Below are 27,568 nucleotides of genomic sequence, written 5' to 3'. Positions count from 1 at the left end.
CGAGATCCTGATGATGAGCTGCTAAAAGTGTGGGCTTGTTTTTCTCAAATGAAACCCACTTTTTCAAACCTCATCTTCTCCCGTAACAATAACGGGAAGACGGCGGGTAGGCACTCGGACTGCCTGTACTGATTCATCAGACACACGCTCAGGTAGACGTCATCTTTAGCCTGCAGGTGCACCCCCGGACAAGTCACCTGTCAAAGGTGAAAACATAGCACAGAGCATGGCTGATGGTCCCGTCCGCTCGCATTTGACCAATTCTCGCTATTAGCAGGTGACAGATCAGAGTGTTAATTTGAGGCTATACGGGGAGTAGCCTAGGTTAATCCTGTTCTGTACTTCACAGAGATTAATGGTTACGTGATGGTTTTTTGTCGTTAGCAACACGTGTGCTACAAAGGCAGCAAAGATTATCTGGATAATTGTAAATTATGCAAACATAGCCAAAATTACTTAAATTAGCAATTTATCTGGAAAACAAACTCGATGAAAAGTGCATGGTCAATGGGTTGGTAAATAAACATCCACTTATTCCAGACGTGGAGATAGCCCTGTGGCAAAATGCATTTTGAGTTGACGAAGTTAGCACCCAAAAAACAGAAGTTTTAAAGAAAATGACAGCAGTCACCACAATATTTTTAACGCCGTTAATTGCTGGCTAGCAAACTTGACATTGAGAAATAGCCTTACCGCTCTGAGATTAAGTTCCACTACTACTTTCATGGCCTTCTGAGACATACTGGTTGCATTCAGCTATAGCTCTGATTATACTTTACATTTATGTTATGTTACGAGCCTGTAGTTTGCAAGCCTGTATCACAGTAGGCAAAGGCACCATCAGAGCTCAAAACTCCGGGTTAGCGTCACGTTGCCATGGCTTTGCACATTCCACAGACAAAACTTTCCGCGGGTTTAGGAGTCCAGGAAACATTCGTTCCGATGTGGAGATGGGTGACTATTTTTCTTCAATTTAAAAAGCAAAACAAAAATCAAAAATTGAAACTGAGTTAATGGAAATAGTAGGAAATTTAGCTATAAATAGCTAAATAGCTATAGCTCTGGAAAAAAATGAGACCACTGCAAATTTGAATATGACCTTCAACTCATTTGAATATCACTCAGCAACCGTAGGAAGACATCAGAACAATGTGCAGTGGTCTCTTATTTTTTTTCCAGAGCTGTATATTAATAAAATACTGTAGAGGTAGCCTGTCTCTTGTAAGCTGGGTTGACCACAGTGGAGCCACTTTAAGCCTACCTAAACCCTTAGTAACTTACTTCCTGCCAGTGCACTGACAGAGGTGTTAAAAAACACAATCATTTCATTTTTTCCCCTCTACAGTAAGTTTATTTCATACTATCTTCCACTAGAGGGCGTAAGAGAAAACTACTGAGTCAGAATAACAGTGAACGCAGCAGGCCACCATAGAACTGCACTGAGAACTGAGAAGACCCACGGACACACACACACACACACACACATCTGTAAAACACCGGGTAACACACTCTGTGTCAGCACACACTTACAGGGCAATATGTCCAAACACACAGCAAAGCGCTGTATTTCATTTGTGCTGCACCTCAAGCCTTGTCCATACAGCCACCAGCTTGTTGTCAACGCATTTCTTGTCAGGCCATTATTCCTAGTCTACCTGTTCAAGTGGAAGCATTTGATGGGTTAACTTACTTTCTATGTAGTGCTACTCTGTGTGCTACTGTGTGTTTTGTTGGAGGTTCTGTGGAAAATTGTGTAAAAGGCTTAGCTTGACCTAGATCAGCAGGGTATCGCCTTGGATCATGGAGAGTTTTAGGGTGTGCAAGTGAGTTTATGCTGTGTAGTCATCTTTTTTTGGTGGTCTTGGTCCTTTGTAAAATAGAAACTTTTTTTTATTTTGCCTTCTGTGTGGGCTTGTTGAATGACCAGTAACTGTCTGAAATGACCAAAACAAAACAAAAAAACCTCACAACAGCATTGGTGTTTTGCAGAACTTGCATAGAATTTGTGACATGATTGACATAAATGTTTTTAGCATGTATTCAACATTAGTCGGGAGTACTAAAATTCAAGATCATTGCACTTTGTTTCAGCCACCTCAAGACAGTCAATCAAGATTCCTGTTAGGGAAAAATAATCTTCATGGCCATTCTTCATGACATTGCAGTATGTTGTCATTTGTGCTCTCATCAGTGTATTATTGCAATTCTTTTATACAGACACAATAATTATTTACTGTATCAAATTAACTTGCAACATTGTACCATAACGGTAACCCTGGGGAAGCTACTGTGGAGTTACAGCAAGCACAAACTCAGGCCGAACTGAAGCAACTCAAGGAGTGCCTTAAAAACAGGCCCCACAGTCTCTGTGTCAGAGTGTGTGTACTGTATGTGTGTGTGTGTGTGTGTGTGTGTGTTGAAAGACCGTGCTCTGCAGACGGTCTACATGTTATAGTGGTCTAAACCTGCCCTGCAGACGGTCCGCATGTTTTAGCGTAGGGTTGTATCGTGATCAACCATCACGATGGAAAGCAACCATCGTGATGCCACGCCCCCACATGCCAGTCACTAATTCCTGCTGTAACAGGCTAAAACATAAAAAAAAAACCTTTCCCTGAAAATGAAATTGATCCTACTTTAAAGGCTGTCAACCGAACAGTTATCACGTATTAGTCTACTATCTTGTAAAATAAAAGACTTATTAGTCTACCCTCTTATTCAAATAATTCCTGACTGTGACGTGAATGTGTAGCCTCATTGTCTTTTTGTAGCCTACATGTCTCGCAGTATAGCCTACATTGGACGTAATAGGTAGCCTAATGTTTTAGCAGAAAATATAGATTTATTAGGCTACGACTAGGACATTCTAGCTCAAATATTTTTGCAAGGCTACAGCGAGCGCCAAATGCGTCTCCTCTGTGTTAAAATAAACCATTTCTTTCGTTAATTATAGGATCAGAAGGTAGCCTATTCGTCTTTCACTGTAAGGCTTGTATTTCATGCATTTAGCAAAAGTCCCAGACAGCAGCGGAGTGGTAATCGGGATTCGTTATTTGTAAAAGTGTTTTTACTTCGCCCTCCTATATTTAGCCTGGACTGCGTGATCGCAGCCCTTTACTTTCACTTCCCGCCGCCCTCATAGTCAGCATAGACGGATAACGTGGGATGCTGCATAGTACTAAGATTTTAAATGAGTGACCACAATAGTAGTCTTAAGTAGCTTTTTTGCTGGGCCCAGCGAAGGCTGGCAATGTGTAATATTCCGCTGGTTGGTGCACACGCAAGTGTTCAGATTGATTGTCTATCCGTCTTTCACAACAATTTTCTTGGAGCAGATCTTTACACACATCTTCACTGTCATCACTCACATACATTACATACAGTACTCTGCTTGCAATAGTAAGTCCCCCCCCCCTACATACACAGCATATTATTTCATCAGGAAGCTTCTCCAACACACATCCCCAACATACTTACAGCACACTGCCCCCCCCCCCAATACACAGCACATTGTCTCATGAGGAAGCTTCTCCAACACACATATTGCACACTGCCCTCTCCCCACATACACAGCACACTATCCCATCTCCCCTGTCATCCCCCCAACACACACACCAAGACCCCTGGCAGTTGGGTTAGCCCCTTGAGCCGTGGATCTGCCCAAGGTTTCTTCCTTGGTAAGGGAGTTTTTCCTTGCCCCTGTTGCTCTTGGGTGCTCCTTGTTGGTGCCCCCCACCCAATCCCAATCCTCCCCCACCTTTTTTATGCAGCCCTTGCCACTTAATCTACTAAACCCCTCTTCTACTGCACTTTTTACCCCCCCCATTAATGCACAAATAGGCTGACACCAGACATAATTTCACTGCATTTCTTACTTCCAGTAACTATATGCATGTGACAATAAACTTCCTTGTATCCTTGTATCCACACAACTTCGGTAGCCTGGTCAGTATGTCTCTCTTAGCTGTCCACTTTCATCAGGCCGTATAGCCTATACAATATATATATATATATATATATATATATATATTTTTTTTTTTAATGTAGAACATTATAAATGTATTTCTGTACAGACATACCTAGGCTATAGACTAATTAATTAGTGTTTACCACACTAAACCCCCCCCCCCACGATATCATCGTCCATCACAATGTTTTACTGTACACATCGTCAAATGCCAATTTAGGCGACATCACCCAACCCTATTTTAGCGCTTGTGAAGCCTCGGGACACGAGGGGAGGTGAGGAGGTCAGAGGTCACGGAGAAAGCAGACCCTAGCAACTCCGAGTCACCTGACAACCTGCCACCATAGCAGCCTGCGCAGCACATGGTCTGGTCATCAGTCATCGGGGGTGGCCAGATCATATGCTCACGCCAAGAGGAGCATACCAACACACACCCCTGCACAGGGTGGAGCATACTAACACACACCCCTGCACTGGGTGGAGCATACCAACACACACCCCTGCACTGGGTGGAGCATACCAACACACCCCTGCACTGGGTGAAGCATACCAACACACACCCCTGCAGTCCTGCATAGGTTTCATTGTATAGAACACAGGGAAACTCCAGGATGTAATGTTATTGGGCTACCTGCTGTGACATCACTGTTTCTTGGCAGAGAGCAAAGGTGAACAGACACATCTGTGTGTGAGAAGAATTAATTGAAAATGTCTATTTTTAATGAGAAATCAAATAAAAACATGTCAATGAAAACATAGTTCACCACAAGTTTCTTTACTTAATGTAAGTAAGTAAGCCTGAAGACCTAAATGCAATCCAAAAACAAGAGCATGAGCTGAAACTACAGGACCGCCACGCTCCCCTGTGAGACACCAGGCAACTTAAAAACTTATCAAGCCTCAAAGGCTTCATCTTCACCAATAAACTGAAAAACAACAAATGAACAGTCATTTGGTCTAGGCAGCAGTCTGTTCCTGAGGCTTGTCTTCTGATTGGCTGACCGAGGTGTCCGTCTTTTTCTGTTTGCCATCTGATTGGTCCTGGGTGTCTCCACCCTCCTGCTTGATTGGTTCTGCTGACTCGGAGTGTCCATCAGAGCTGCCTTGCTCTTCATCCTGGTCTGTGTGCTTAGGGGGTGAGTCTTCATCACTGTCTGGCTCCTCCCCTTCGACAGGAACCGCCCCCTTCCGTTGGGGGAGGACTGTAAAGAAGGCCTCTCGCCAGTCCCTCTTCTCCAGGTACGCCAGCATGATCTCAAATACTACACACACACACACACACACACACACACACACACACACACACACACACACACACACACACCATGTAAAAAACTGCACAGACATGCATGATACACTCACTCAACCTTTGTTTATGTTTGTTTATCTCTCTCATGAAAATACATAAAATATATACAATATACAAAATATATGTAATTTATAAACAATCAGAAATATTGTTCTAAAAGTTTCAAAGTTGAAAATGTGCGTGTGTGTGTGAGTGTGTGTGTGCGTGCGTGTGTGTGAGAGTGTGTGTGTGTGCGTGCGTGTGTGCGTGTGTCTCACCATGGTTGACAGCGAGTACTTTGCGACTGTTCATCTTGACAAAGTCCCCCAATGGGAGCTGAGCGTGGTCAATTCCAAGCTCCTGAGCACGCTCAAATGTGATTCCCTGCAACACACACACACACACACACACACTTGCATGAAATGCCTATTCTCAGAATGATTCTTAATGGTTCAAATCTGCCGTCTCGTACTATTCGGTTGTCCGACGTCACGGGTCCAACAGCTTTTTTGTCAAAACACATTTACCAGCGCAGCCAGCCGGTTTTCGCAACTTGTAAACCCTGTCACCATCACCTCCGTTTCAGTGAGAGTTTTCGCAACTTGTAAACCCTGTCACCATCACCTCCGTTTCAGTGAGAGTGAAACAAAATGGCTTAACTTTAATAGAGTAATTACTGTAGCTGTGGAGCCAGATGATATAATCTAGGGTAACATGCAGGATTCCGCGGGAAATAGGATGAGGCAACAATTGAGTAGTAGAATGAGCATTTTCTGAAACGCTGCTCTGAATAGAGGAAAAAAATGCTTATTTTACTGTCTATGGAGAAAACAGGAGTGGCTCTGAAGGTCGTTGGACTCGGAAAGAGATTTATTATCCCATTATTGCATCATCACTTAATTATCTCTGGTTGTGGTAGTCTTAGACCTTCTGCTGTTTATCTCTGGTTGTAGTAGTCTTAGACCTTCTGCTGTTTATCTCTGGTTGTGATAGTCTTAGACCTTCTGCTTTTTATCTCTGGTTGTTTTGTGGTAGTCTCTGTTTATCTCTGGTTGTGGTAGTCTTAAAACTTCTGCTGGCTGTATGTGCCGTTGTGTGTCTGACGCTTATCTGGTTATATCTAGGTGTGCTGACCTGGTTGTGCTTAGCATGGTTAAGGTTGTGTGTGTGACGTGAGTGTGTGAGTGTGTGTGTGTGTGTGCGTGCATGTGTGTGTGTGCGTGTGTGTGGTGCGTGTGTGTGTGTGTGTGTCTCTGACCTTGTGATGGTTGTGATCCACGAGGCCTCCGATGACGTAAGCTTTAGACTCGTCCAGCTCCTTGAGCACGTTGGACGAGTCCGAGGTCAGGTAGACCAGGTCTTCCTTACGCATCACTTCCTGGAAGTGCTCAAGCTTCACACTGATGTCCTGGGGGGGGGGGGGGTGCATATATGTCATCTTCTCCTCTAGCCAACACCTACTCTGCAAAAACTGCTAATCTCATCAAATCTCACCAAGTTTTATTAATCTTACATCAAGATCAAGAAATCTAGTTGGTATTCTTTTCAGTATAGACACTTACCTAGCGCTTTCTCATACACTTTCTCATCATCAAATTATTTGGCTTAATCTAAAGAGTTTGACTTATTTTAAGATGAAAACAAGCAAATTTGCCTGCCAGTGTATTTTAAGCAAATTTGTCTTGATAAGACTCCTTAAAATAAGTCTTCTTAAATTAAGTCCAAATGATCTTTCGAGAGAGCGCTTCACACTAAAAACAATACCAAATTGATTTTCGGTCTTAATATAAGATTAATAACATTTGGTTAGATTTATTTATTGCAGTGTACACTTAATCCGCCTCTGTCCGTGACACTGTAAGTGTCACAGTGAAGCGTAACCATGGACACCACGGTTGTGTGTCACGGACAGAGGCGGTGCCAAACGGCATCAATGCTGCCCATTAATTAACACATTATGACATCACAGAGCGGCCAATGCTCCGGAACGTGTCAAGTGGAGAAAAACACCTGGCGACGTAAAAACACTCGGAACACGGCCATCAGATCCGGTTCCACCGGGCCATCAGATCCGGTTCCACCGGGCCATCAGATCTGGACCCAGAGGGATTACTACAAGTACTGAGCAGGTCGAGCTTAAAGAGGGAAAGCCCAGGGTGACATTGAGAAGGTCAAACCCCTGACCACATGAAACGCTCAGCACTGCCACTGACACACTACACGGCCCACAACGCGCTCATTATCAATCACCTGCACAACATGCTACAGCTGCTGCAGAAGGGCTACACTGTTATGTGGCTACTGGTCTACACGAGGCCCTGTCCACATTAAGCTGCTGGTCTACACGAGGCCCTGTCCACATTAAGCTGCTGGTCTACACGAGGCCTACATTGTAAACGTTCTCTAACAAGAGTGCAAATCAGTTTGCAGTAAAGCTACTAGTTATTGGCTAAATGTTGGTCGTTTCTCTGTCTCTTGGTGCCCTACACACAGTGCCTAACGCATGTGGGGGTAGCGGCAGCACTGAACTGTGCTCTGGACTGGCCGCTTGTCTCCGCTATTTATTTTTTTTTTTTAGTCGCGAAGGGAAAGCATCTCTGGGGTGACTGGTCCATGATCAGGAAATTTAGTTTTTGACTCGAGACATGTCAAGTCGTCACAAGTCAAAGAGGCAAAGTCCGAGTCAAGTCTCGAGTGAATAGTATTCAAGTCCAAGTCGAGTCGCAAGTCATGCCGAATTTTATCAAGTCAAGTCTGAAGTCATTAAAATCATGACTCGAGTCTGACTCGAGTCCAAGTCATGTGACTCGAGTCCACATGTCTGCTACTAACCGTTTCAAAGTGCTAGAGTGTGCTCGGAGCAACAGTTTAAGAGTACATCCCGGGTATGAGCTTCTCAGTTGTAAGAAGATGTCACGGTTGTGTTGGGGGTCAGTTCAGTAAGGCCATCATGTGACGATGGGGTCATGCCTATATGTCTATATGTTTTAGTGTATAGGGGTCATGTCTATATGTTTTAGTGTATAGGGGTCATGCTTATATGTTTTAGTGTATAGGGGTCATGCCTATATGTCTATATGTTTTAGTGTATAGGGGTCATGCCTATATGCCTATATGTTTTAGTGTATAGGGATCATGCCTATGTGCCTATATGTTTTAGTGTATAGGGGTCATGCCTATGTGTCGGTCTCGTACCTTCCAGTTGACCCAGCCTATATGTTTTAGTGTATAGGGGTCATGCCTATGTGTCGGTCTCGTACCTTCCAGTTGACCCAGCCGCTATCCCGCTCGTCCATATTCTGCTTCAGCTGTCCTCCGAGACTGGTCAGGTAGAACTGTAAACACACACACACAGGTAGAACTGTAAACACACACACAGGTAGAACTGTAAACACACACACCGGTAGAACTGTAAGCACACACACACACACACACACACACACACACACACACAGGTAGAACTGTAAACACACACACACACAGGTAGAACTGTAAACACAAACACACAGGTAGAACTGTAAATACACACACAGGTAGAACTATAAACACACACACACACACACAGGTAGAACTGTAATCACACACACAGGTCCATGACGGCTCCCTCTCACAGCACACCTGGATGGCGCAGATGTGTACGGAATGCAATATTAAATTTACTTTATTAAAGGAATACGCCACCTTTTATTAAACTTACTTCATAGGCCCCCCAGGATCTGTGTGTGTGACCTTGCATTTTTGTCCTACCATCGCAAATTTGATCAATCATCATATAGTTCCCTGAGAAATGTCACCAACTAAATATCACCATCTGGTGGAGTGCAGCAGAGTGAATAGTCTTTATTATTAGTTTTGAGCAGAGTGAATAGTCTTTATTAGTTTTGAGCAGAGTGAATTGTCTTAATTGGTTTGAGCAGAGTGAATAGTCTTTAGTATTAGTTTTGAGCAAAGTGAATAGTCTTTATTATTAGCTTTGAGCAAAGGGATTAGTCTTTGAGCAGAGTAAATAGTCTTTATCATTAGTTTGATCAGAGTGAATAGTCTTTTAGCAGAGTGAATAGTCTTTAATATTAATTTTGAGCAGAGTGAATAGTCTTTATTATTAGTTTTGAGCAGAGTCGCAATCAGCAGCACAATGCTTTCTATCCTGTTTGGAAGACGCAGCAGCCCTAGTTCAATAGAAATCATGGAGTGCTACGGCCACCACACCACCTGTCTGTACTGTGTACATCACACCACCTGTACTGTGCACATCACACCACCTGTATATAATGTACTGTGTACATCACACCACCTGTGTACTGTGTACATCACACCACCTGTACTGTACACATCACACCACCTGTACTGTGCACATCACACCACCTGTCTGTACTGTGTACATCACACCACCTGTCTGTACTGTGCACATCACACCACCTGTACTGTGTACATCACACCACCTGTCTGTACTGTGTACATCACACCACCTGTCTGTACTGTGTACTTCACACCACCTGTACTGTACACATCCCACCACCTGTACAGTACACATCACACCACCTGTCTGTACTGTACACATCAGACCACCTGTACTGTGTACATCACACCACCTGTCTGTACTGTACACATCAGACCACCTGTACTGTGTACATCACACCACCTGTCTGTACTGTGTACATCACACCACCTGTACACACCACCTGTACTGTGTACATCACACCACCTGTCTGTACTGTGTACATCACACCACCTGTATATACTGTGTACATCACACCACCTGTATATAATGTACTGTGTACATCACACCACCTGTACTGTACACATCACACCACCTGTACTGTGCACATCACACCACCTGTCTGTACTGTGTACATCACACCACCTGTCTGTACTGTGTACATCACACCACCTGTACTGTGTACATCACACCACCTGTACTGTGTACACCACACCACCTGTACTGTGTACATCACACCACCTGTACTGTACACATCACACCACCTGTACTGTGCACATCACACCACCTGTCTGTACTGTGTACATCACACCACCTGTACTGTGTACATCACACCACCTGTCTGTACTGTGTACATCACACCACCTGTACTGTGTACATCACACCACCTGTCTGTACTGTGTACATCACACCACCTGTACTGTGCACATCACACCACCTGTCTGTACTGTGCACATCACATCACCTGTCTGTACATCACACCACCTGTCTGTACTGTGTACATCACACCACCTGTACTGTGTACATCACACCACCTGTACTGTGTACATCACACCACCTGTCTGTACTGTGTACATCACACCACCTGTACTGTGTACATCATACCACCTGTACTGTGTACATCACACCACCTGTCTGTACTGTGTACATCACACCACCTGTACTGTGCACATCACACCACCTGTCTGTACTGTGCACATCATACCACCTGTCTGTACTGTGTACATCACACCACCTGTCTGTACTGTGTACTTCACACCACCTGTCTGTACTGTGTACTTCACACCACCTGTACTGTACACACCACACCACCTGTACAGTACACATCACACCACCTGTACTGTGCACATCACACCACCTGTACTGTGTACATCACACCACCTGTACTGTGTACATCACACCACCTGTCTGTACTGTGTACATCACACCACCTGTCTGTACTGTGTACTTCACACCACCTGTACTGTACACATCACACCACCTGTACAGTACACATCACACCACCTTTACTGTGTACATCACACCACCTGTATATAATGTACTGTGTACATCACACCACCTGTACTGTGCACATCACACCACCTGTATATAATTTACTGTGTACATCACACCACCTGTACTGTGCACATCACACCACCTGTATATAATGTACTGTGTACATCACACCACCTGTACTGTGTACATCACACCACCTGTATATACAGTGATTGGCAAAAGTATTGGCACCCATGCTAAAGTTGACTGAAAAGAGGAATATAAAATCATCTTTTGGAAATTGATCTTAATGCCTTAAGTGAAAAATGAGGAAATATCTAACCTTTAAGGACACCAATTTTCTTAGTGAATGAACAATGTATCATAAATAAATAAATGTCCTTCCTTAAAATACAGGGGTCATAAGTATTCCCACCCCTATGTTAAATTCCCATAGAGACAGGCAGATTTTTATTTTTAAAGGCCAGTTATTTCATGGATCTAGAATACTGTGCATCCTGATAAAGTTAGCTTGGCCTTTGGAATTAAAATAGCCCCACATCATCACATACCCTTCACCATACCTAGAGATTGGCATGGGTGTTATTTCAGTTAGCCTATTAGCTGGTTTGATTTGCATTGAGCTCAATGAGCATCACACCACCTGTACTGTGTACATCACACCACCTGTACTGTACACATCACACCACCTGTACTGTGTACATCACACCACCTGTACTGTGTACAGCACACCACCTGTATATAATGTACTGTGTACATCACACCACCTGTATATAATGTACTGTGTACATCACACCACCTGTACTGTGTACATCACACCACCTGTACTGTGCACATCACACCACCTGTCTGTACTGTGTACATCACACCACCTGTACTGTGTACATCACACCACCTGTCTGTACTGTGTACATCACACCACCTGTACTGTGTACATCACACCACCTGTACTGTACACATCACACCACCTGTACTGTGTACATCACACCACCTGTACTGTGTACATCACACCACCTGTACTGTGTACATCACACCACCTGTCTGTACTGTGTACATCACACCACCTGTCTGTACTGTGTACATCACACCACCTGTACTGTGTACATCACACCACCTGTACTGTACACATCACACCACCTGTACTGTGTACATCACACCACCTGTCTGTACTGTGTACATCACACCACCTGTACTGTGCACATCACACCACCTGTACTGTGTACATCACACCACCTGTATATAATGTACTGTGCACATCACACCACCTGTACTGTGTATATCACACCACCTGTATATAATGTACTGTGCACATCACACCACCTGTACTGTGCACATCACACCACCTGTCTGTACTGTGTACATCACACCACCTGTACTGTGCACATCACACCACCTGTACTGTGCACATCACACCACCTGTCTGTACTGTGTACATCACACCACCTGTACTGTGCACATCACACCACCTGTACTGTGTACATCACACCACCTGTACTGTGTACATCACACCACCTGTACTGTGTACACCACACCACCTGTGTATATCACATTGCACTTTTCTGCTTTTTTGCACTTCTAGTTAGACGCAAACTGCATTTCATTGTCTCTGTACTTGTACTCTGAACAATGACAAAGGAGAATCTAATCTAATCTAATCTAATCCAAGCGCTGCACAAAACAAACGTTTGAATAGGCCTGACTCATGATGATGTCATCACCTCAGTGGCTCATGATGATGATGTCAGAGCTCACCTGGACGGGGTGCGCCGCGCGTCTGTTCTCAGCATAACACCTCTGAATCTGCTTGTGGAGTTTCCTGACGTCCTGCAACACGCAAACACAAACAAGTGTGTTCATGTGTGTATGAGGTGTGCACAGCATGTAGGTGTGTGTGTGGTGTGTACGGCATGTAGGTGTGTGTGTGTGTGTGGTGGGTGATATGGACAAAAAATAATATTTCAATATTTTTTGTGATTTTGACGATAACGATAATTAGTCGATATCCTTTAAAAGAAATGTGCAAAGTCTGAGTTACTTTACAGCTCATCATTTATGAATAGCATCAATACAATACTAACCAATAACCTAACCTGTGACTTTTTAACCAAATCAACCAATGCATTTTCACTCTATGACACATTTCCAATTCTGCCCCCACTTGTGTGTGTGGCAATGACATGGTCTAGCCAGCTACATTAGAGAAGATGAATAGGCCTGACAGTTTCCCAAGAGAATGTCTGAAGCTTAAGTTCCCTTCAAAAACCTTTACTTAGGATTCACTGTAAAACTAAGCGACTTGACAGGCTGGTAAGGAAGGCTGGCTCTGTAGTGGGAGCTGAACTGGAGTGCATCACTTCAATATCTGACAAGAGGACCCTAAACAAACTGATCAACATCTTGGACAATGAATGTCATCCGCTCTACAGCACTATCAAAAATCAAAAGAGCTTGATCAGCTGGAGACTTCGCTCACTGCCATGCACAACTGAAAGGCTGAGGAAGTCATTTGTTCCTAGGGCCATTGAACTGTTCAATGCCTCACTAAAGGGAAGAGGAGAGATAGACTTCTCTGCTTAGTCTGTCTGCCTCTCCACCCTCTCCATGTCCATGTTTTCTGAGTACTGACTGCCCACTACTGCTTACTACTGTTTTACTATTGTACACAGCCTAATGTTTTCACTACTGTTTTACTGCTACACTGTTACCTCAACCTGTTCTTGCACTGAAATAGTTTTTTATTTTACCTTGTCTACATTACACTTTACTCTCCTATTTGTCTATATTATTTATGCTGGTCTCGAGACCTTACTGTTGCACTGTTGGACTAATGTTGGACTACTACGTTTCTGATCTTATCTTATCTTATCTTCTACTGTCTTTATTGTACAGTGGAGTTTAGTTATATGTTTATACTATACTAATGTTTACCATTTCTGTTGTAAGTGCATGTTGTGTTTTATGTCTGTATGCTACTGAGACCCTTGAATTTCCCCTTGAGGATCAATAAAGTATCTATCTATCTATCTATCTATCTATCTATCTATCTATCTATCTATCAGACCAACAGAGTACATCTCAGTTATTTCCCTCAAGGTTTTGTTTAAGATCAATCATGTAGGCTAACATTCCAAGTTACAGAATAGAAACTAATGTGTTAGCTTATGTAAATGTATGGGGTTTCAATGCGTGATTTGAAGTGTAATTTAAATACTCGATAATGTCAATTTGCACATTGCAATATCGTGATTGTTAAAACAACAATCACGATATTATCGCAGACGATATATATCGCCCACCCCTAGTGTGTGGTGTGTACGGCATGTAGGTGTGTGTGTGTGTTCCTGTATGTCTCTGTGTGTGTGTGTGTGTATGTATGTATGTGTGTGTGTGCGTTACCTTGAGCTTTACTACTTTACCTTGCGCACCATGAGGCTGTCGAAGCTGCAGTTCTCCACCAGTCTAAGGGAGCTTTGTGGTGTGTGAGTATGTGTGTGTATGTGTGTGCGTGTGCGTTACCTTGAGCACCATGAGGCTGCAGTTCTCCACCAGTCTAAGGCTTGGTGTGTGTGTGTGTTCCTGTGTGTCTGTGTGTGTGGGTGTGTATGTTAACTTGAGCACCATGAGGCTGTCTAAGCTGCAGTTCTCCACCAGTCTAAGGGAGCTTTGTGGTGTGTGAGTATGTGTGTGTGTGTGTGTGCGTGTGCGTTACCTTGAGCACCATGAGGCTGCAGTTCTCCACCAGTCTAAGGCTTGGTGTGCGTGTGTGTTCCTGTGTGTCTGTGTGTGTGTGTGTATATGTTACCTTAAGCACCATGAGGCTGTCGAAGCTGCAGTCCACCACTAGTCTGAGGGAGCTTGGCTCCACCTCTCTGCGTTGGCGCTTCCTGTTTGTAAACTCCGCCCCTTCGTCACCCTGCCGCTCCTCTCGTTTCTTCTGCTTCCGCTCCTTCCGCTTCTGCCTAACACGCACGCACACACACACACACACACACACACACACACACGCAAATGCGCAATTGCATAGAGACGCATACACACACACACCAAGATGGGTCTATCAGTTAGGCAGCAGCAGGTGAACACATGAAGTGACCACGCTACCTGACTGCATGATGGTGAGGCAGTGTTTCCCAGAGAATTGAATTCAATGTGTGGTGGTTGGTTTGCAGTATTAACTTGAATGCAACAGTTTTTAACAAATTAGCACAGCGTGGTTATGATGCTAACCAGATTTAAGCACAATTTAGTACAACCTGGAAAATCATTGTGTGGTGGTCAATGTTGATATTGTGGGGGGCCGTCACAAATAAGTCAATGTGGTGAGGTAATAACCCTGTAATAGCAACAGTGTGTGTGTGTGTGGTGAGGTAATAACCCTGTAATAGCAACAGTGTGTGTGTGTGTGTGTGGCTGAATAAGAGTAAGAGTCATCTCATCTGACTGTCTTTGTGTGTGTGTGTGTGTGTGTGTGTGTGTGTCTCTCTCTCTTAAAGGTGCTCTAAGCAATGTTGGGTAACGTCACTTCTGTTGACGTTAAAACAAAACAGAGAGCTAGCTCCGCCCCTCCCCCCATGCAACTGAAACTCTCCTGAACGCACATCTCGACGGTGAATGGCTGGAAAACTCTGTTATGCTTCATGGTCCAGGCTGCACCAGGCTGCACCAGACTGTTTCTGTTGCCGTTTTTGGAGCCTAGGCTGTCTACAGAGGCCACGTCTTTTACAGTGTATTCTCAGGACAAGCTAGCGAGTTGTGAGGAGATGTTTGCTGTATGTGACAAAACATGTTTTCACGTGATATCGCTTAGAGCACCTTTAAATTTGTGTCCTCCTATATCTAACCACATCTCTTAGAGCACCTTTACATTTGTGTCCTCCTATATCTAACCACATCTCTTAGAGCACCTTTACATTTGTGTCCTCCTATATCTAACCACATCTCTTAGAGCACCTTTACATTTGTGTCCTCCTATATCTAACCACATCTCTTAGAGCACCTTTACATTTGTGTCCTCCTATATCTAACCACATCTATAGCCATCTAGGAGCAAGTCTGACATTCCCATCGGGATCACACAGACAGACAGCAGGACTACTCAGGAGCACACAGCAGTTCTACTCAGGAGCACACAGACATCAGGACTACTCAGGAGTCAGGAGCACGCAGACAGACAGCAGGACTACTCAGGAGCAGACAGACAGACAGCAGGACTACTCAGGAGCGCGCAGACAGACAGGAGGACTACTCAGGAGCAGACAGACAGACAGCAGGACTACTCAGGAGCAGACAGACAGACAGGAGAACTAGTTATTACTTGCGGAGCTCTCGCTGTTCCTCCCACTGCTGCGCTTTGGCTTGCCGCTTCCTCTGCCGTTTGGACAGGGCTTCGGGTCCTCCGGCCGGGCTGTCCGGCTTGTCCTCGGAGACCTCATGGGAGTCCGACACGGCGGAACTGCACTCTTTCTGTGTATCACCAGACATGCTCTTCCTGTCAACTAAAGTGTTATGGATCAGGCTCACATGTGCAGCATTAGTTTCGGAGGACGTAAGATGGCGAATGACTGGCAAAATAGTAATTTTGTAACTTAGTCTAACAACTTAGTAACTTAATCTTTTTCTAACAAACTCCAAAGGGGAATTCAACGATAGCCTATTCAATCTTAAAACTGCTGAACTGACAACAAACGTATCGATACATGTGATAATTTCAGACACCGTCCACCCACCACGGACCAAAACAATACTATTAGCATCAGATTTTGTACAGTTGAATGTTTAAATCCTGTCCATAACGCTGAAATATTACCACAAGTTAACGTTAGCTAGTTGCTGCTGGCTAAGTTAGCTACTTATTTGCTTACTTGCTATGAAAGCTGTAAGTTTGCATTATTATTATGCATTATGACATCCAGTTTGCAAAATTTAGGACTGAAATGCTCTAATACTCGTGTACTAAGTGGGTTTATGTTCACACCAATAACTACAAAGACACATTTGAAAGGTTCAGCTACCTTGTTTCTTGCAGTCTTGCCATACCAATTCACGTGTCCTAGAAATTGCGTCATCGAACTGCGCCGAGTGAATTGGACAAGAAAGGTTCTAACGTTCAGCCATGATTGTAAGGGAGCAGTTGGTAGTTTGGCCAGAGAATGTCTAATAGGTTTGGCTAAACTTCGGAAGGCTGTGTTGCCTATGCACAACTTATGGTGTAAATGTGGTTGTTATTCAGATAGCATTCATTTTATAACATTTTGGAACTTTTTGACCGGTGAACATTTGTTAAACACAATGTAGAGCCTGTAGGCTACCAAATAGCCTAGGCCCAGGCCCTTACAAAAATAACTGCACTAGGCTAGGCTAGGCCTAGGGCATACATCAACAGAAGTTTTTGTTTGTTTGTTTGTTTTAAGTAAATTACTACATCTGAGATTAGTAGCCTATGGGATAATAGCGTTGTCACCTATGTTTGACCGTGAGTTTGGTCTCCAATGTCACATTTAGCCTGCTTAAATCCACAGTAGGCTAGCCTCTATGTCTAAACCACCATTGTTAACAGTGGTTGTCACAAAATAGGCTAAAGCAAACCCGTGGCAGCAGCACTAGTGTCAGGCCCTGTCAACAGAACCTGAGGAGAATGTGGAGCCACATTTCACCTACCATCCATCCCAGACACTGTCCCTGTCTCTCTCTCTCCTCTCTCTCTCTCTTTTTCTCTCTTTCTCTCTATCTCTCTCTCTACACACACACACTTTCTTTCACTCTCTCTCTCTGTCTACACACACAAACACATAGACAGGTTAAAGGTCTAATATCTCACTGACGTTGAGCCAGTGTGAGATTCCAGGGCAGCTTGTGTATTTATTTTCCTTGAGGCATGAGTGTGTTTGTGTGCGTGTTTGTGTGTGTGTGTGTGCCTGTGTGTGTGTGCGCGTGTGTGGAGTGGCTTGCCCCTGCCCAGCTGTATAGCGCCCCCTCTGGTTATGGCCGGCGTGGCAGTTTCCACCAGGCCTTTCAGCTGAAGATGGCCTGGACTGGATTTAAAGGAGAGAAGTGTCACTTAACAAGCCTCTGGAAAGTCACATACATCGCTTTAATGGAATTTCATAGCCACGGATCAGGCCTGTTCCTCTGTGGTCTTTAATTTAAATTATACTTCTCGAAGGGTAGAGGGCGGCACATCAAAGTCCCCTTATGTATTTTTTATGTGTATGACCTCTTATAAACAGACCCCCATTAGAAATACTGTATGCCATTTGTTACAAAAATACCAACAGAATTTATATTCAAGTTCCAGAATCTATTTGAATGATTCCAATGCCTTGTAATATTACTATGATTGTACTTTCGGTCCGAGGGGTCACGCTTTTGATTGACTGAACAAATGCTGAAATATTTCCGCTTGCACAGTGATGTGCATCAAGAGAGCGCCTCAAGGGTTTAAAAACCCTCAACACCTCAAAGTCATCAGGACACATCTCCAAGTGCTACATAAAACTTTTATTTTTATTTTATTTTATTGTATTTTAATGAACATAATTGACACGCTCGAACTCTGTCACCACCAGAAATCCTATACATGTATAGGATGCTGGTCGCTGGCGCGTGTTGGTGCAGGGAAACTCCCTGGCCGGAGAGGGGAGTGGCTGAGACAGGTTCACGAGCAGGCCCAGCATAGCGGCTTTATTTACACTTTAATGGGGTTGGATCCCTGAGGTCCGGTGGGCTGGTCCGGTGCCAGCCTGCGCCCACAGGGACATGGCCTACAGACAGGGGAGCAGGATGCTGATTGGTTGCCAGGCTCAGTGACAGCGTTGTTGTTGTGCAGCACAGCGCCAACTGCTGGTCAAGTGAGGACGTGCAGCGCCGAGTGGGGGTGGCACATCGCTTCACGAGAGACAGTTATAATGTCAGAGGAATGCAGCTCATTTGGTCTGATGTGATCTGGTTGTGAGAGGGATGTGTGTTATAATGTCATGTAGTTTATTTTCAGTCAAGCTGGTAACTCATGGAAACATTGCCTGACATTTACGCAGTCTGACATTCAGCGCACACCTAGTTAAATGCTAAGGTGTTCAATGTTTGTTTGTACACATTCGTGTTCTGAGTTTAGGTTCTGTAGTAGGTTTGTTTGTACACGTTAGTTTTCAGTGTTCAGATTTTAATTGTTGTAGTAATGTTAGCTTAGTATTTGTACACTAAGGTGTTTAATGTTTGTTTTATGTTTGTAGTACACTAAGGCAGTCAATGTTAGTTTAATATTAGTATATAAGGTTTGTTCACTTGCCACATCGTTTGTTCACTGATAGTATAATAATGCATTAAGGTGTTTAATGTTAGTTGGATGAGTGGAATGGCCTGTATGAATAGCCTTTATAAGTATAACCTATACTAGGTTACATTACTATATTAGGCTTGACCACGACAGACATTATGAGCGGAAAACGAGTTAGTTAGAGAACTGACGAGTGAGCGCTCGGATTGATTAGCATGGCTGCTCCCTTGAGAGAGGTTATCTGAAACAGTATCGGGCAGCTGGAAATGAATAGACTTCTCCACATGTCTTCCAGATGACACAGGTTGCTGTTCCGTGACGAAGCTTGAGTTCTCTTGGTCTCATGCTGGAGATGGGTGGCATTAGAACACACACACACACACAAGCTTGAGTTATCTAGGTCTCATGCAGGAGATGGGTGGCATTAGAATGAAGTGGAAAGACTTGCGTCGGGTTGTATTTTTGCTGTGTGACCTGTCTCTCTTGCTTCTTCTGTGGGCAAAGTATGCTCATTGGTAAGCACACATGCATGCAATGACAGACACAGACACACACACAAACACACACACACACACACAGACAGACACACATGCACACACAGACACACACACACACACACAGACAGACACACATGCACACACTTGAACGCTTTGGGAAACCTTAGCAGCAGTCACAGCACCTATCCAGCCCTAGGAGGTTGTGTGTGTGTGTAGGAACCTGTCCAGCCCTAGGAGGTTGTGTGTGTGTGTGTAGGAACCTGTCCAGCCCTAGGAGGTTGTGTGTGTGTGTAGGAACCTGTCCAGCCCTAGGAGGTTGTGTGTGTGTGTGTGTGTAGGAACCTGTCCAGCCCTAGGAGGTTGTGTGTGTGTGTAGGAACCTGTCCAGCCCTAGGAGGTTGTGTGTGTGTGTGTGTGTAGGAACCTGTCCAGCCCTAGGAGGTTGTGTGTCCTGTGTCCGTGTTGTCTCTGTGCTTTGCTGCATGGTTGTGTGTGTGTGTTGTCTCTGTGCTTTGCTGCATGGTTGTGTATGTGTGTGTGTGTTGTCTCTGTGCTTTGCTGCATGGTTGTGTGTGTGTTTGTTGTCTCTGTGCTTTGCTGCATGGTTTTTGTTTTTTAAAGTATATTTTTTGGGCTTTTTGCCTTTATTCCGACAGGATAGTGAATATAAGAGGTGAGTGGGAGAGAGAGAGAGAGATGGGGTGGGATCGGGACATGACCACAGGTCGGATTTGAACCTGGGTCCCCGTAGGCACTTGGACCTGTACATGGTACGGGCGCTGTAACCTGTTGCGCCACAGAGCCCCCCCACTTTGCTGCATGGTTGTGTTGTCCCTGTGCTTTACTGCATGGTTGTGTAATAGGGTTTTAGTTTTCACATTATCACCGAGACTCTAGACATTAACATGAGTTACAGCCATGAGACTCTAGACATTAACATGAGAGTTCCAGCTCTGAGACTCTAGACATTAACGTGAGAGGTCCAACTCTGAGACTCTAGACATTAACGTGAGAGTTCCAACCCTGTTCTTGCGCTTGGCCACACGGCTGCTCACACCTCTCCTCTCCTCTTCTCATCCCTCTCTCCTCTCCTCTCTTCATCCCTCTCTCCTCTCCTCTCTTCATCCCTCCTTCATCCACTACGGAGCCCTGACTGAGAACCAGGAGGGCGGCCGGCCGAGACAGCCACGGCGGAAATACTTAAGAGAGCAACAAGGTTTAAAAATAAAACACTTAGCTCTCCATCAGGCAGCAGGGTCATGTTGGCAAACACACACACACACACACGCACACGCTGGGGGGTTATGGAGGGTGGGCGCCATGTGAGCAAGCAGACGCTTCACCAAATGCCCCTCTGGGGAGACGGGCAGGACGCTTCACCAAATGCCCATGATGCATGGCCAACACCTCCACTTTTCACATTAAAAACCCCATCAACAGTGAAATCAAACATTTAAGAACAAGGTGAAATGTTCACTAGCAGAGATTAATGTCTTTCTGATTAATGAATAATACATAAAACTAGGGATTAGGACTAGGCCTGTCCTAATCCTACCATCAATAGTGACCTATTTCTTGAGTGAACTAATACACATGAAAGTATAACTTTTTTGTAGGAAGCTATTTTAAGCAGTTGTAAAGTCATGCTATTGCTATTTTATTTGTTCTTGAACAGAGTGTGTGTGTGTGTGAGATATGTATTCTTGAACAAAGACAGAGAGTCGTCATGTCTGCAAAAAGGTGCGTTTATTCAACAGCATTCACAATGGCATCACACACTCACTCATTCACCTCAAACAAACATGGCTCTCTCCCTCACACATGACATTCCCAGCATTCAAAGCACTTCTCTCCCTCAAACGTGACATCTCCAGCATTCAGAGCACTTCTCTTCCTGGTTCCCTCTCTATATTAGCCCCGCCAGTGCCAGCTCTCAAAAGCAGACGCAGCCCACGCGTGAGCCTGAGACATGCCCTTACTGAAGCAGACACGTGAGCCTGAGACATGCCCTTACTGAAGCAGACTCGTGAGCCTGAGACATGCCCTTACTGAAGCAGACTGCAGGCGTGAGCCTGAGACATGCCCTTAGTGAAGCAGACTCGTGAGCGTGAGCCTGAGACATGCCCTTACTGAAGCAGACGCGTGAGCCTGAGACATGCCCTTACTGAAGCAGACACGTGAGCGTGAGCCTGAGACATGCCCTTACTGAAGTAGACTTGTGAGCCTGAGACATGCCCTTACTGAAGCAGACTTGTGAGCCTGAGACATGCCCTTACTGAAGCAGACACGTGAGCGTGAGCCTGAGACATGCCCTTACTGAAGCCGGATGGAACCAGGAGGAACCAGGGACTGCCTAAACCCAACATGGCCGCCTAGTGCCTTTTTCCCACTTTCCCCAGTCCTGCCTCGGCCTCTTCTGTCCTTCCTTCTCACATTCTGTTACCCTTCATGACAACGTAACCGAGACCTTCTGATCGCTCTCTCTCTCTCTGAACCAGTCCTCCTCTCCAGTCGAGGAAGAGGCTCCTTTTTACACACGTTTTTCACAGAAAAGTTATCCACCCCCCAGATCGGACCCCCAAAAGAACACAGACTCCAGCATAATCACATCATTATTCATATTATGGTTATTATCAGTTTTCCACTGAAATCATCTGTGCCTGTGAATCTGAATAGAAAACAAATCTCCTTTAGAAATGGAGTTGAACATCCCCAGAAAGCCAGACTGTGGATGAACCAGAGGATACTGTGAGTAGCATGTTCATGCACGTAACAAACTCAGCTTATGCTGACCATTTCCACATTTATCTCACTTTTGTACAGTTATATCTCTTATTACTATATAAAATATATATTATTCATTCAAATTCGTATTATATATTAACTTAATTTGAACTAATTATCATTTCATTTAATAATTTCATCTGACTAAATGATGACATTTTAAAGAATGCACATTTTTCCAGGAACCAGGGGATAGAACTGCATGTACTGTACATTCAGAAATGCAATTATTTAATCATGTCATGAGTGGTATGAAATAAAATAAAAGAAATAAAAATGTAACTGAAGTAATAATTATTGTGAAACCACACGTTTGCATACTGATCACACGTTTGCATACTGATCATTAGCTGCTGGGCACTAAGATAATAGCTGTATAGATGCAGATATACCAGATTTACCAGAACCAAAGGTCTGTGTGTGTGTGTGTGTGTGTGTGTGAGAGAGAGTGTGTGTGTGTCTGTGTGTGTGTGTGTGTGTGTGTGTGTGTGTGTGTGAGAGAGAGTGTATGTGTATGTGTATGTATGTTTGTGTGTTTAGGAGTGTTTGTGAAAGTGAGTGTGTGCATGTGTGTGTGTGTGTGTGCGTGTGTCTGCGGTCAATTCTGCCCAAACAGCCATATCAGCAGAATGCAAACAAACAGAACAACAAACAACAACAAAAATCTAATTTTCAAACAAACTGAAAAAAAAAATGAAATAAAACATTAAGAGGGTGAGACAGACCGTCCAGCAGCTCCGTCCACCACAACAGCAGTTATAAAAAAACAGCAGTACACACACTAGGGTGGCATGAGACTTCAGTTACAGAACAGAAAAGTAACCTTCACAGAAAACCCAAACCGATCTGAAGCACTTAAACTGGGCATGCTACCGGGGACTCGTGTCAGCAGGATGAAGATTCATATCAGAGCACATTAAATGAGCTCTCCATTCACCACCCCCATGCCACTCCATGGCCCTGTCGTTTAGGAGCAGTTCTCTCTCTCTCTCTCTCTCTCTCTCTCTCTCTCTCTTTCTCTCGACGAGAACAGTTATAGTCTCATATTATTTAGGGATCAGAACAGTAGCCTTATCGTTTAGAACAGTTACAGTAGTCTCATATTGTTTAGGGGCAAGAACAGTAACCTCATCATTTAGAACAGTTACAGTAGTCTCGTACTATTTAGGGATCAGAACAGTAGCCTTATCGTTTGAAAAATTGATTTGAAGCCGTTCTGACAAACCTGAGTTAGACAGCTAATTCCCCTGTCAGCCGCCTCTACCACTGACAAGGTGAAGAGTCCCTGGATGTCCTGGTAATATTGATGCAAAATACTGCACCAACATTGAGTGTTTGTTAACACAGTACTAAGATAAAGCACTGATAATGATGCGTAGTACTAAGATAAAGCACTGATAATGATGCGCAGTACTAAGATAAAGCACTGATAATGATGCGCAGTATAAGATAAAGCACTGATAATGATGCGCAGTACTAAGATAAAGCACTGATAATGATGCGTAAGTATCACTATCTTTGTGAGGCACAGAAAGGTTTACTACCATCTGATTGATAAGCTGGCAGTCAGGAGCTCTTACTGGAGAGAGCCCCACTAGGCTTCATGGTTATCGGTGCGCTCGGGGTTGGTGCTGTTGGGGTTTCTATGGAACTCTACTGATGAGTAAATACTCTCAGGACCCAGTGTAGCCCAAGCCTCGTCCACTACCATAGCCTCCCCTACACGTCCATAAGATTGCCACAGTCGTACCAAAAACACATCAAACTCAACAAAACAACAAAAACATACTAATCTAATTCCTTGTGTGGTGCTGACAATGCAACATTTCACCTGGAGGACCTAGGGAAAGCCTTGTTCCCTATGCATCCATCCCCTCCATGACCACCTCGTCCTGGGCCGCTACTCAGGTCATCTGTCTGAGTAGGCCGGCCCCCTTCTCCAGACAGACAGCAGGGTCTCTCTACCCTACGGCGCAGGGCTGGGCACTATCTAGCCCACTCCGGTTCACTACATACAGCAGGGCTGTACTTACAGGACAAACCACATAAAGAACACAGCATGTTAAAGTGCCGTGTGTGTTCATCACACACAGGGACTATACTAGAGTGCTGTGCATAAGAAACTCATATAGAATTCAACTCATATAGAATCGGTGGCAATGTCTTTGGAGAGCAGGAGAACGTAGCATAGAGAACGAGACTCGGGGGAAAGGCAGCAGCAATCCAGGAGGACGTCTCTCATCCTACACAACTTTAACACTACAGCGCATCATGCAGTAGGATACACATACTAAGTCCTATGAGATATACTAATACTACATCCTGTGCAGGATGAATACCACATCCTATGTAAAACTAACACTACATCCTATTGTGAAAAACAAAACAAAGTGTCCAGCAAACTGAACCCTGGCAAAGTGCGTCACGACTATAACAGGGAGCATTGATGTCGATGAGACAATCTGTCCCTCAATGTGAGAGTCATCAGATAATCTGTCCAGCATCTGCAGTCAATGTGACAGTCATTAGCTAGACTCTAGCTAGGCTGCTATTCTTAGGCTACTGTTTTCATCAGGGTGCTCCATTAAAACCAGATGGAGTCTGTTAGCATGCCGCTAACCTGTTTTCATTGGGGCAGCAAATGGATCTGTTAGCATGAAGCTAACCTGTTTTCATTGGGGCAGCAAATGGAGTCTGTTAGCATGAAGCTAACCTGTTTTCATTGGGGCAGCAAATGGAGTCTGTTAGCATGAAGCTAACCTGTTCTCATAGACCTCTGATGTTCGCCTACAAAAAAAACTCACTACCATCTTTGAGATCCGATATCTTGAGATTTTTCCTATGGGAAAATAACATGGGTTTTTTTAATTAGCCTATCGCACCTGTTAAACTCTCGCGGGGACGAAGAAGTCTAAAATGCAGACGTTTTGCTCAACACACTTTTGTCCTCTGCCTTCAAATGGCTCCTGTGATCTTCGGTAATTAACACAGCTAGATTTTTGCTACCCCAGAGCTAACTTGCAATGCAACTTGCCATAGGTAGTTAGATTCAATTAACAACCGGATCTCTTTATATGGGCAAAGATGGCAGCTTTGGTTCTTTTTTGTAGGCAAACTTCAGAGGTCTATTGGGGCAGCAAATGGAGTCTGTTAGCATGCCGCTAACTTGTTTTCATTGGGGCAGCAAATGGAGTCTGTTAGCATGAAGCTAACCTGTTTTCATTGGGACACTAGGTGACACACGTGAGTTAAAAGGAGGCTGTTAGCTTAAGGCTAAGCTAATCTATTTCCACTGGGGCAGAGACACAAAGGAAGTTAGCAACTCAAGCACACACACTGCATGCCTGTAACATCCTCTGTGACCGACCATTTCAACGCCTGAAACAAAATGAACAACATGTCTCTGATCAACTCTGGTATAGTAAACAGTGGATGAGCAGCAACAACAACAAGGGGGAATTAAAATAAAATGTTCAAGGAAAAAATGTCATCCATAAGAGAGGGTTATATAATATCTTAGTGGCAGATAGAGAAGGGAACCAGAGAGCGATTGAGAGAAAATATACAGTGATGATGAGTTAAGGGGGTTGCTGGGATACGCTGCTGATCATTGACCTCTGATGGGTGCAGATGAGATGGGGGGTTCCGCCACACCGGATAGGTCAAATAAACTGGATGAGATGGGGGGTTCCGCCACACCGGATAGGTCAAATAAAGTGGATGAGATGGGGGGTTCCGCCACACCGGATAGGTCAAATAAACTGGATGAGATGGGGGGTTCCGCCACACCGGATAGGTCAAATAAAGTGGATGAGATGGGGGGTTCCGCCACACCGGATAGGTCAAATAAAGTGGATGGGGATGGGGGGGGGGGGCTGACAAGGGTTCTCCTGTGAGGAACACAAAGGACAAGAGATCAGAAAACACACCCTACACATGTCTGATGCTCCCTGCCCATATCGTATTTATTATACAGGAAAGTATCAAAAGTAACAAAGTTGCAGTTTAAAATGGGCCTGACTCAGTAAAAACCTGACTTCCAGCAGGTTCCTGTTCTGCAGCACATATAACAAGTAACAGGGACAGGGCACATCACAGGGACATAATACATATCACACACACCACACACACACACACACACACACACAAACACACACACACACACACACACACACACCACGCACACACTACACACCCCACACACACACACACCTCACATACACCTAGATCAGTAGCACAGTTCAGGAGAAGAAGATAGATAGATAGATAGATAGATAGATAGATAGATACTTTATTGATCCCCAGGGGAAATTCAAGGTCTCAGCAGCATACATACAACACAAACACATTCTTTAACAGCAGAAGAGTAATTAAAGTATATAATATAAAAACACAACTAAGCAGTAAGGACAGTAGAAGATAAAGAATATGCTAAATATACTATATATAAAGTATAAAGTGGATGGGGATGGGGGGGGTCATGACTAAGCATGACTACAAGAGCACAGAAGAACATCAGAACATGCTCTAACACAACTACACAAAAACTGGAGAACTTCAGAACATGCTCTAACACGACTACACAAACACAAGAGAACTTCAGAACATGCTCTAACACGACTACACGAACACAAGACAGAACATGCTCTAACATGACTACAAACACTGGAAAACTTCAGGGGTTACTGGAGAACTTCAGGGGTCAGACCTATTCACAAACCTGTGGCAAACTGTGGCAACAGGTTCTTGACTGTTTCCGGACTACCTAACTACCTAAACTTCCAAACTTATCTATCTTAAATCTCCTTGTTACCATCTACTTTCTACGGATTTACTGGCTACCGATTATATCTCGTGAACAAACTGTTGCATAAACTGTTGTTGCTCGAGGCTTTGGATTATCGGACTCTATAACCTTGATCGCCAAACTTTTCTGTCAAACGTTAACGTGAAACGTTAAGCCATCATCAAGGGCTGCAAATAATACCGGGCCAAGGAAACGCCATCTGGAAGAAGAAAGCATCACATTCCTTCTAACGTCTCTCAA

At 44.2% G+C, this 27,568-nt stretch overlaps 3 protein-coding genes and 1 long non-coding RNA gene across 13 annotated transcripts in view; all 4 read right to left on the bottom strand.

The window, feature by feature from the left end:
• spata6l (spermatogenesis associated 6-like) overlaps positions 1–870 on the bottom strand; it is a 25,610-nt gene extending 24,740 nt beyond the window's left edge. For all 4 annotated transcript variants that reach the window (XM_042070044.1, XM_042070042.1, XM_042070045.1 and 1 more), the window contains exons 1-2: positions 694–870; positions 60–197 (exon numbers count right to left, since the gene is read on the bottom strand). In XM_042070044.1, coding sequence (XP_041925978.1) covers positions 60–197; positions 694–741 — 186 coding nt within the window. In that variant the 5' untranslated portion in view covers positions 742–870. The remainder of the gene's footprint in view (positions 1–59; positions 198–693) is intronic.
• A 282-nt stretch (positions 871–1,152) lies between these two features.
• On the bottom strand, positions 1,153–2,505 carry LOC121689876. Its single transcript, XR_006024916.1, has 3 exons — positions 2,426–2,505; positions 2,309–2,311; positions 1,153–1,163 (listed from the first exon to the last, which is right to left on the bottom strand). It is a non-coding gene; the product is annotated as an uncharacterized LOC121689876 (long non-coding RNA).
• A 2,160-nt stretch (positions 2,506–4,665) lies between these two features.
• Positions 4,666–23,947, bottom strand: trmt10a (tRNA methyltransferase 10A). Of its 3 annotated transcripts, none has more exons than XM_042070058.1 (8): positions 23,364–23,947; positions 16,283–16,456; positions 14,771–14,927; positions 12,721–12,792; positions 8,516–8,590; positions 6,514–6,663; positions 5,534–5,639; positions 4,666–5,229 (listed from the first exon to the last, which is right to left on the bottom strand). In XM_042070058.1, exons 1-8 carry the CDS (start codon positions 23,387–23,389, stop codon positions 4,925–4,927), a joined length of 1,065 nt encoding a protein of 354 aa, XP_041925992.1. In that variant the 5' UTR covers positions 23,390–23,947; the 3' UTR covers positions 4,666–4,924. The 3 variants fall into 3 exon arrangements, with proteins under 3 accessions (XP_041925992.1, XP_041925993.1, XP_041925994.1); XM_042070059.1 differs by lacking the exon at positions 23,364–23,947 and adding an exon at positions 16,980–17,115 and having other exon boundaries at positions 16,283–16,463; XM_042070060.1 differs by lacking the exon at positions 23,364–23,947 and adding an exon at positions 16,830–16,948 and having other exon boundaries at positions 16,283–16,463.
• c18h4orf54 (chromosome 18 C4orf54 homolog) overlaps positions 21,467–27,568 on the bottom strand; it is a 23,122-nt gene continuing 17,020 nt past the window's right edge. Inside the window, exons 2-3 of one of the 5 annotated variants that reach the window (XR_006024879.1) lie at positions 25,188–26,411; positions 21,467–25,141 (exon numbers count right to left, since the gene is read on the bottom strand). The gene's annotated coding sequence lies outside the window, so the exon portion shown is untranslated. Of the gene's footprint in view, positions 26,412–27,568 lie in introns of all 5 variants that reach the window. The other 4 variants (XR_006024880.1, XR_006024881.1, XR_006024882.1 and 1 more) reach the window with 4 other exon arrangements.

This window comes from Alosa sapidissima, chromosome 18 (assembly GCF_018492685.1).
Source record: "Alosa sapidissima isolate fAloSap1 chromosome 18, fAloSap1.pri, whole genome shotgun sequence".
Lineage (NCBI taxonomy): Eukaryota > Metazoa > Chordata > Actinopteri > Clupeiformes > Clupeidae > Alosa > Alosa sapidissima.
Note: the sequence above shows the minus strand (reverse complement) of the source record. Positions and strands in the feature narration are given on the sequence as shown.

Coding starts and splice junctions, on each gene's coding strand:
- trmt10a (XM_042070058.1), bottom strand. CDS start 23,389: ATGCCCAGTTTAAGTGCTTCAGATCG. Junction 16,457..23,363: donor AGTTTAAGTGCTTCAGATCG/GTTTGGGTTTTC, acceptor TTTAGTTGACAG/GAAGAGCATGTCTGGTGATA. Junction 14,928..16,282: donor GAACAGCGAGAGCTCCGCAA/GTAATAACTAGT, acceptor CGTGCGTGTTAG/GCAGAAGCGGAAGGAGCGGA.